Source organism: Equus caballus, chromosome 3 (assembly GCF_041296265.1).
Source record: "Equus caballus isolate H_3958 breed thoroughbred chromosome 3, TB-T2T, whole genome shotgun sequence".
NCBI lineage: Eukaryota > Metazoa > Chordata > Mammalia > Perissodactyla > Equidae > Equus > Equus caballus.
The window spans coordinates 31,179,404-31,189,729 of record NC_091686.1 but is presented as its reverse complement, the minus strand read 5'-3'; the positions used below and the strand labels follow the sequence as shown (position 1 = coordinate 31,189,729).

Sequence of the window (10,326 nt, the reverse complement as noted above, 5' to 3'; positions counted from 1 at the left end):
TTTGGGGCCGTGACCCACGTCCCCTCACCACCACCTTCATTCATTGAAAGGAATTTTAAACAGGCTGCGACTGAAAGCAGACTTATCAGTAACAGGAGACTGTGATTCGGGTGACGGCTGCATGGGCACCTTTGTAAGACTTCTGCACTCATCCTTTTTTTTTTTTGAAAAAAAAAAGTGAGCTGACAAGAAGGTAGGCAAATAGGTCACTGCCGGAGGGGCTGGAGTCCCCCAAGGTGAGTCTCAAGGGATCATTTTTGTGAGAGACACGATGGGGGTGTGAGCAGGGAAGCGAACAGGAAAACGAGTGGCTGGAATTGCCTGTGGTTCTGTCGGGGCAAACATCTGAGAAACTGAACTGGATTTGTTTCCACAGTCGTTCTCAAATAACTTACCCAGGGAAAAAAGAGAAAGACTAGTCCAGGAGCACATTTTCTACCAGCCCTGCCCGAAAGATTTTAATTCTGAATAAAATCCACATCAACAATGTTTATTTAATTTAGGTCATGTTTAATTAAAAACGCAAAATCAGCCTTTTGAAACTAAATTTCTAGATCCACCGAGGTCGAGGGTTGATGATTCCCAGAGGGCCTGGACAGGAGGATTCAGAAATCTGAGCTCTCAGAAAGGCGGGACGGAGTGTGAGCGCTGCAGTGGGACAACTGGGGGCAGACGCCCAGGCTTGGCTTCCAGCTGTGTGACCTCCGGTGACTATCGCCCACCCTTGGGTTCCTTCTGTTCACACTGGGATGGATCAGATAAAAACCTAACTCAGGGCTGTCGTGAGGATAAGTCAATATACACAAAACGCTTAGCCCAGCACAGTGGTTTCCAATAAACGCTTTCACAGGTGCTGGCCATGACTGTTAACTGCGGCCAGTTAATCTTCAGGGTTAGCTCAGACAACACATTGTGCAAATGCCTCTATTTTAAACTAATTAAAAACACATAAACTACCGAATACAAAAAAAGAGGAACATAATTATCTCTATAGGAAACCTTCAACGTACAGACTGTCCAAACTGTTGATTTCAAGTTGATTGTTTGGAGGACTCTGTTCCCATGGCAACAGTACTCCAAGTGCTCTCAGCAGTCCAACAACTCACAAAGGCACCTTCACCTTTAGGTACCGGAAATACCGTGTGCTGGTTCTGATAAGGTCAACCGTGGTAGTCCTTGACTAGAAATGAAACCACAGAAAAACAAAATTGCTAAGCAAATAAGATTAAAATCCTTTCAAGTCCTGCGGCCCAAAGGAAAGGAGAATGGACTAGAGGCCGAACGAGGAAGCTGCCGGGCCTCTGGGCTTGGGGCTGCGCTTGGCACAAGCGCCTCCACACAGGTTGTATTGACAGGCCTCAGAAGGATCTTTATTGGTCTTTAGATGAATGAAAAATAGCTGGAGACTAAAAGAGGCAGACAGGTTTTCCTGCTCAAAAAGATGAGGCCTGGAAGTGGAGAGAGGCAAGGCGGCCCCGTGCAAACACAGGCCGTGGGCAGGTCTTCGAGGAGCGGGTCTCAGGGAGCAGAGGCTCCAGGACAAGGAGGGCGAGTGCGACCCAGGGCAGCATGGGGGGCAGTAGCTTCTCTTTGGTGGGCCCAGGTGGTGCCCAAAAGGCTGAGACTGGCCCGAGGCTGTGGCAGTGGGAGGCCCCCACGGAACCCAGCGAGCGTCCACGCTGCTCACCCACAAACCGAGGGCCTCACCAGGGTCCTAAAGCCCGTTTCACACGAGGCCCTGCCTGCAGGTTTGAAGGAGGGGTCAAGTGGGTCCGTGGCAACAAGGGCCTTAATAAATTGAACGCAAAGCTGTTTATTGGATTCCTTTACCGGTATCTCCCCGTGGGTATTTTACACCACACTAGTTCAATGAAATGTTAATTAGGTCCTAAGTATAAAAAAAGATTCTTGGTCAAATAACTAGGAAACTGGCAGGTGAGAAAGTTAAATCACATTTCCCCACTCCGGGACCTGGCCCTTTAATATGCTAATTTGCATCGTGAATTTCCATGAAGTCAGTCTAGTGCTCAGCAACTTTTCTAAACCCAAGTGACCACCAACCCTCCTTTCTCGAGCTTCTGCAGGGACAAGTGTTCTGGGGAACATTCTTGGCGGTTTGCTCCCGGACACGGACACGTAAGACAGCAGCTCTCCTTCGCTCTGGGTCAGGGCAAACCCCGCAGTCACCGGCGCCTGTCACCGGCCCCTCTTCTCCAAACAGGCCTCCACACACGCCTCCCCTTCCCATTTGCCTCTGGCTATTTGTCCCTAATCCTTCCAGAGGTTTCAGCTGATAAACTAAACAGGTACATGCACTTTAATTGGAAAACCTGGAACACCAAATCATTTTTGACACAAAGGAAGCTTCAGCAGCAGGATTTCAGGCACCTTTATTCATGGCAGATATTTTTGGTCAGGGCAGCCTGCCTCTGGAATCTTTCTGTTACTTAAGGAAGCCGGCTCCTCTCCAAGTCCGACTATCCTGACAGCAACGCTATCTTCCCACTTGCCATTTACTGAGCTCGCGAGCATCCTGCATCCAGGCCTCACGCAGCTGGTTCGAGTCCAGCACCAGCTCGGGCTCGCAGAGCTAACCTTGCAGCACAACCCACGGCCCGAGCAGAGGAGTTTCTGCAGCTGGGTAATAACAGCGGTTAATTCTTCTTGTCCCAGAGGAAACTTACTCCCCTGTGTCTCAAATAATTTATAAATAGGATAAATTATTTCTTAATATTATTACATATTTGCAATACAATCAATCAAGACTGGTGATATAGGAACCTTAAAAAAAATGACGCTGTGTTCATTAAGGGGTTCCCTCTAGGAAGCGCTACACCCTTTCTCAATTTTCCCGTTTTTTGTATACAAACTCACTTTGCTGTGACAATCACACGGGGCTCCTCCACAGTCAATATTGGCCTCTAGGCTGAGCTCTCCTGACACTGCACTTTTGAACGGCACCAGTTACTGTCCCTATCTTCTACAATCAATAGTAAAACCATCACTCCGCAAGAATTTAGGTAAGAAAGACTTTAAAGAAATAGTGTTTCTTTCAAACTTGAGCCTACAACAAGTCACGTATCATTTTCCAGCTAAGCAAGTGGCACGGACTTAATCTGGTCTGTCTTCCTTTTCCGTATCTTTGCCCAGTCAGGAGCTCAAAGACAAGATGGAGTAATGGAGTTTTAAAATCCTGCCAGATTTTCTATGGCGACTACTGTGGACGAACACTGTAGGGACCCAGCAGGATACTCTAACTAACGATGCCTCGTTCCACCAGGCAAGGCTGTCACTCTCCAAATTTAAAAATCCTAACACACGAAGGTGCCAGTGGTTACTTTTCATGACTATAGCATCTGACCTCGGGGACTTAAGACATAAAATTGCAGTTCATTCTGAGTTTTGGCAACAGAGTAGCGCCAGATATTTCTGAATAAACAATTTCCAAACGTTTTCAACCATTTGAAAAGTATCACAACACATTATTTGGTGTCAGCTCAGCAGTTACTCTGTGCTGAGAATTAACGAACCCTAAATTCCGTAAAGGCCTTACTTCACCAAATCTAATTATAATAGAAGGATCCACTACATGGCTAATAAAAAAATTACACAGCAAAACTTTTATCAAACAGCAACCACTACAAAAGGAATGATAGAAAAAAAAATGACTTCACAAAAATACACTAAAAAATTTGACAATTTTATGCAGGAACCGCCAAAGTTTTAGTGTTTAATATTTAATAGCACAACTGACCAAGGTCCAGGATGAGAAGTCACCATGTTGAAGAAACTGGGGGGCATGGGGACCACTCTATAAACTAACTATATAAGATGTGACAAGAAGAACGCACACCTTGTCATACAAAACCTGTCTACACAGAGTTGTTAGTTGCAAAAAGCCGTTCAGTCTTGGCTTATAAAAATGGTGTTCCGGATTTCAGTGTGAATTCACAACCTGTGGAAAAGGGAAAACCATCAACATGTTATTCACTATAGGAGGTCAAACAAAAATGATACATAGACTTATCAACCAGAAATCCTTTCAGAATCTCCTACTGAATTAGACATTTTCTCGGCACAATGGTCTAGCAAAAATACAATAGATTTAATTGGAGATCGTTATTTAAAAAAATTCAGAATCTGTTTCGTACTCCCACCCCTTTCTTTGTATTGTCCCTGTCACTTGAAAGTCTTCAATCCCGAAATTCTCAAGACGATGTTCTCATGTGCTCGATGGGATTTTTAACCGCCATGTAACGTGAGACCCAGAGGAGCTTCTAAGACTGGCAGGACCTTTTCCAAACTGTCTCTATAGGGAATAAAGATGTCAACCCCCACAAAACAGTTCCATGATTTACTCCACAGTGAATCGACCCAAGCTATTGTTAAGACAACAGCAAATTTAAAAGTCTTTTACTCCCAAACCTCTACTTTCTTGGACTTCAAAGCAACTTATATTTCATAGTTGCTTATAATTTGGGCCAGCCAGGACATGCCCAGAAAACAAAAAAGGAATTTGGTACCTTTCGCTGTATATTTGGCTTGGTCCTGTATTACCTAAAAATTCTCAGTAAACTTTATTTTTATAGGGAATTAAAATGCTAAAAATGGGACGGGATAAAGGGAGCTTAAAAATTACTTGTAAACACCACACTCACGAAAAGGCTTATCATGAAGAACCCACTGTGGTGAGCACAAAGCAGCCAACTGAGCACCCAGCGATCCTGCTCTGCGGGCACTTCCTCTGACATCTGAACCTACACGGTGGAAATCTAAATCCACTCCAGGAGGAAGGCCGAAGTGGTCACAATCTAGTTCACGTGAGAAATAATCAGTCACTGTCCTGCCATTTACCTAGCACAGGGGAAGCGTTCCAAGGAGAATTTAAGGCATTTATGAAGGTGGCAATTCAGGTGGTAATCTAGCTAAAAAAATAAAACTGAAAAATCTTCCAGTCACAGGCTTCTCAGGCCAACAAAGATAGATTTGCTTGTTTTGGGCTGCAATGATATAAACTCATGGTTATTGAATGTTAACCAATGGTCTTAACTAATAGTGATATAGGTCTAATTAATAAAAACTGGGAAAACGAATTCTACAGAATGAATTAGCTTGGCATGAAAATTTCAAAACACAGAGTCCACAGCGGGGATGCTTGCTGGGGTCACGGCTGGGAGCCCATCTGGAGAAGGTCTGAGCACACGGAAATTAGACCGACACACACCACGCTCATGCCGGCCCTCCCCTCACCTTCAACTCTTCTGTGTGGCAAGGATCTTGTTTTCACCCTCCAGTTCTTCCACCCCAGCCTGGGTCATGAGGTCTGCGATGTTCTTCTCCAGGTCATCGATGCGACTACTCATGTCATCAAGTGGTGAAGTTAAAGACGACACACACCAACATCTCCCATTTCTTATCCTTGTCCTCCCGGCCCCTGGTGACTATGGCCTTAAACACAGCTGTCTTAACGAAACCGGCTTTCCAATTTCCTTTGGATGTTATTATAACCTAATGGTTAAGAGCACAGGTGACTGGGGCAAGGATCGAGTCCCAGCCGCGCCCTTTACTAGTGACGGGACCGGGGCGAGTTCACGCACTTTCCCAAGGGTCTGTTTTCATTGGCTAAATAAAGGTAACACTATGTATGACCTCTCCCCCAGGTTATGGTGAGGATGGAAGGAGACACACACAAATGCTCCACTCGCAGTCAACAGGCAACCCTGGCAGACATCACTGGTAGCCTCTGTGGCCAGGGGTCTGTCTAGCCCAGCTGCACCCCCCGCTCCTGGCAGAACACTTCGCAGGAAGAGTGAGTACACGCTCAGCAAAACATATGGTAAACGACTGGCTGACGCTGGCCCTGCAAACCACCCATTTGTCCACACCACTATCCGGAAAACAGGATCCAAAGGCCCCTAAGAGGCTGACCACAAAAGAAAAAGGATATTTCTTCCAATGATCTGGTCAGACATTGTCTGAAATTTATCTTGCATCTGTTGCAGGAGTGTCTGCACCTAAGAAACAACAAAACAAAACACACACCCCACGCTCACCCCGAGACACCTTCGCGGGATGGGGACAGGGGCCCCGCCCAAGCGTGAGGCAAGGTCCCGGGTTCAACCCCAAGTCGCCTTCTAGGGGAGCCCCATGGCCTCCAGCAAGGCATTCCCTCTGCGGGTTTGTGTTCCCACCTGTCAAATCGGACTGACGGCTGTGAAGCCCCCTCCCGGGGGGCCCAGTGAGATTCAAAATCCCGGGGGGGGTCTCGGTAGCTCCGACGGCCGGGAGGCCTCGGGGCGCGAGGGAGGGAGGGGCTGCGTGGGGAGCTGAGGGCGCGGGATGGGGCGGCGGCGACCTGGGGGTCACGGGGTTCAGGGACAGGTGAGGGGGTCGGGGGGCCTGGGGGCGTCAGCAGGCGCAGGGCCCGCACCCAGCGGCCCAGGGGTCACGGTGGCCGGGGGCCTCGGCCAGCGAAGCCTCCAGAAGCGGGGCCTCCGGGGGTGCCGGGGGCTCGGGCCCGCGCAGCCGTCCCTTACCACCGAGGTGAGGTCCTGCACGGTCTTGGGGTCAGTCTCGGCCATCTCCCCGGTTCCCAGCTTGGCGGCGATGTCTCAGACCGTCACCTACACTTCCGTTCGTCCGCGCAGACGCCCCCAGCGGCTTCTTCTCGCGACGAAAGAGGCCGGCCGCGGGACCGCAGGGCCTTATGGGAGTTGTAGTTCGCGTAGCGGCCCGGTGCTTTCGCCGCCGCCTGTTCTCCGGCGAAACCCTGCAGACCTGGGGAATGGAGTCGGGTCCCTGGAGGGGAAACTGAGGTCTCAGGGGTGAGGGGCGCGCCAACCACGCGCACAGCTGTTTTTAACTTTTAAGTACATGTATGTACTTATATATATGTATGTACACATATATGTATGTATTTTTAAGTACATCTGTCTGGATGGTGCAGAAATCCTAAATGACTTTTCACACAGTCTGCACACCCTTGTAAACGCCCCCGGGTCAAGAAACACGACCAGCCTCCTGGAAGCCCCTCAGCCTCTTTCCTATTACCCTTGCCCACCCACCCACACCCACCCACATCCACACACACAGATCTTCCTTCCCATGCCAAAGGTGCAAAACTATTTATAATTGGTTCTTGGTAACTGGTATTTGGTTAATGCTTGCCCTGACTACTTAAAATAAACATCTCTCAATGTTTCACCTTAGTCCTCAGAAGAACCCTCTGACAGAATTATCGCTATTTTACAATTTTGAGGAAACAGACACAGAGGCGTCAGAACGCTTACACAAGACTGTCAAATTAGGAAGTCAGTGACACAGGACCTTGCCCAGGACTTTCTGACTACATTTTCTCCTTTCTCTAGCATTCTAGAATTCTCTGAGTTGTCTGGCTTTAGAGCAGTGTTTCTCAACAGCGACAGACACTGTCGGCATTTTGGGCCAGATAACTCTCTGTTGTTGCTGTGGGGGTGGGCTGTGCCCTGTACGTGGCAGGATGAGGAGCAGCTTTTCTGACTTCTACCCACTAGATCGGGGAACATCCCCTCCCTTGTCAGCCGTGACAATCAAAAATATCTCCAGACACTGCCAAGTGTCTCCTGGGTGGGTGCCGGGGATCACCCCCAGCTGGGAACCACTGGCCTTAGTGGGATCTATGGACCTTGCCTAGAATTCTGTTCACTTGGGCCATTTGTTGAGGATTTTCCCTTGTGTATGTTGAGATTGAAGGTTGGTGCATTCGTGTCCTGGGGCTGCTGGAACAAAGCACTACAAACTGGGGGGTTAAAACAACAGGAACTTATTGTGTCACTGTTCTGGAGGCCAGAGGTCTGAAACGGAGTGTCAGCAGGGCTGGTTCCTTCTGAGGATCCTGAGGGCGGCTCTGTTCTCTTCCCCTCTCCCAGCTTCTGGAGGCTGCTGGCACTCCTCGTATTCTTTAGCTTGTTAGACGCGTCACTCTCGTCTCTGCTTTCGTCTTCACGTTGGGTTCTCCCTGTGTGTGTGTCTCTCTCTTATTCTTGTGAGGACACCAGTCACACTGGAGGAGGGGCCCACCCTCCTCCAGTATGACCTCATCCTAACTAATTACCTCTCCAAAGACTCTATCTCCCAATAAGGTGGCATTCTAAGGTGCTGGAGATCAGAACTACAGCATGTCTTTTTTGCGGGGAGAATTCAACCCACAACAGTTGGTAAAGTAATCCCGCTTAAAATTTGTAGCGTGCTTGTTATCTTATACAGCATTTTCCTAAAGCTCCAGGTCATTTAGCTAGTGAGTAGCCAAGGCTGGGTAGAAGTTCAGGCCTTCTCCCTTCGGACCCCAATCTCTGGGGCTCCCTCACTCTGCACAGAAGTCTGGATGCCCACACCCTGGCTTTCTAGCCAGATCTACACAGAACGTGAATTAGGACTAGACCTGGAGTTTTGTTGTGTGTGTGTGTGTTTCTGGCAGGAGGGTTGAGGTCTTTTTATCCTGATTGAAATTGTCTTTATAGAAACAGCAACCAAACTCGACACTATTGTAGTGAGGCTTTTTTTTTTTTTCCACTTAAACAGCGTGCTTTCTTAGTGTGGAGACCAAGGGCTGTTACCCGGCTGCTTTTCGCAAAGGCTTCAGTCATTTGTAGTTACGGCTGACATACTTACTTTGTGTGTGTTGGGGGGGCGGGTAAGGGGGGAGGTTGATGCACTGAACCAGCTGAATATCATTCCGTTAGCAAGACTACTGTATTATGTGTGAAGCACTAGTATTTAGCCTTTTAAACTTCAGTTTTGAACAACCTTTGTTTTAAGCCTTGAAGTGTCGTAGTTATCTCATCTTAGCTTTTTTTTTTTTTTAGCAGTTTCTAGATGAATTGCGCAACTGAAGTAATTCTCTTTTCCCCTTTCAAAATGGTTTGGTTTTACGTGAGCTTAGTCTGGTCCTTTTGGAAGCTCTCTTCGGTTCCAGCTGGGCCTCCTCTCCACGGCTGCGTCCAGATCTGGACTAAGGAAGGTGGCGATGCACAGTGTGCGTCCCCCGCCTGAGAGGTGTGCTTGCCTGTGTAGGCAGGGAAGGAATGAGCATCGCAGGGCCGTGGAGAAATTTCAGTTCGTCCCTTCCCTGGTTGCACCTGCATCCGCTTGGTACGCCCAGCCCGGTGCCAGCTGCTGTTCGCCTGGTTGGCGTTTCTCCCGGGTTGCGGATGCTGCCAATGAGAATTGCAGACCTGCTGGCATGGCACGCGTGCACCAGTTTCAGGATATGACGACTCGTCCTTCTGGCGGCCCGGGCTGCGCTAGCTTCTGGTCCTATAGCGGACATTCCAAACCTTTCCAGTCTCTTCAGACCCACTGTTTCATCCTCTTCACTCTCAGAGGATGACTTTCTATTCTATTTTGCAGAGAAAACAGAGATTATTGTCAAACTCCGTTCTCACCTTCCATACTTGCCTAAGTACCTACATTGACACCTGTGTCACCTCAGTCCTTTCTGCTTCAGAGGAAGATGTGTCCTTCTTTCTGCCAGGCCTGGATATTTGTCCAGAGCACTGGGCCCCGGATCCCAGCATCTCCCATCAGCTCCAGGAACTTCGCCTCCTCCACTCACCTCCCCTCTTCCAGGGACTCCTTCCCCGCAGAGTGTGAGAGTGGCAAAGAACCAGATAGAAAACCAAGCTCCCCAACCAAGGTGACCTGTGCCTTCTTGTGCTGCCGCTTCATAGCCAAGTTGTAGAAAGAGAAGGACGTGTTGCCTTCAGTTCCTGAATCTGCAGCCTTACCTTCTGTTTGTGCAATTTGGCTTACGTTGTTTCTATAAAATGTGTTGCAATGATCGTAGATGGCACGTGGCTATCACACGACCTACGGGAGACTCATGGTAGGCATTTCTGCCTTCCGTCTTCACTCCTCTGAGTGCTCGTGACAAGCAGAGGGTCTCAGGTGGGTGTTACTGTGTCTGAGTCCTCGCTAACCCTTACTCATCTCTCCTTTTAACACAGAGCAGTCTCACACCCAGACCTTAGGTAGACATAATATCTAGCTACAAGGTAGTCACCAGGAATAAACTCTCTTGGGGTAGAGTAGACAAAGTACGGGGGTGGGAGTCATACACGCCACTTACTAGGTGGGAGGCCTGACAGAAGATCGTTTCAACGTTGTGAGCCTCATTTTCTCATCTTAACAGAGGAATAATGTCTATTTCAATATTTCATGAATTATGTATATTCATATATAATGTATAGTTATATATTACATATAAATTACATATAGTATGTATAATGTAATATGTACATACGTATGTAAAATAGCTGGCCCATAGGAGGCATTTATTAAACATTAGCA

General features: G+C 48.1%; 1 protein-coding gene across 2 annotated transcripts; it reads right to left on the bottom strand.

The window, feature by feature from the left end:
* Positions 1-2,374: 2,374 nt before the first annotated feature.
* On the bottom strand, positions 2,375-9,709 carry HSBP1 (heat shock factor binding protein 1). 2 transcript variants are annotated; one of them, XM_070263134.1, is made up of 5 exons: positions 9,593-9,709; positions 6,537-6,777; positions 5,948-6,014; positions 5,251-5,371; positions 2,375-3,955 (listed from the first exon to the last, which is right to left on the bottom strand). In XM_070263134.1, exons 2-4 carry the CDS (start codon positions 6,579-6,581, stop codon positions 5,253-5,255), a joined length of 231 nt encoding a protein of 76 aa, XP_070119235.1. In that variant the 5' UTR covers positions 6,582-6,777; positions 9,593-9,709; the 3' UTR covers positions 2,375-3,955; positions 5,251-5,252. The 2 variants fall into 2 exon arrangements, with proteins under 2 accessions (XP_070119235.1, XP_001502149.1); XM_001502099.5 differs by lacking the exon at positions 9,593-9,709 and having other exon boundaries at positions 6,537-9,376.
* Positions 9,710-10,326: the final 617 nt, after the last annotated feature.

Coding starts and splice junctions, on each gene's coding strand:
- HSBP1 (XM_070263134.1), bottom strand. CDS start 6,581: ATGGCCGAGACTGACCCCAAGACCGTGCAGGACCTCACCTCGGTG. Junction 6,015..6,536: donor TGCAGGACCTCACCTCGGTG/GTAAGGGACGGC, acceptor GTTGTTTCTTAG/GTGCAGACACTCCTGCAACA. Junction 5,372..5,947: donor TGACCAGATCATTGGAAGAA/ATATCCTTTTTC, acceptor TAACTTCACCAC/TTGATGACATGAGTAGTCGC.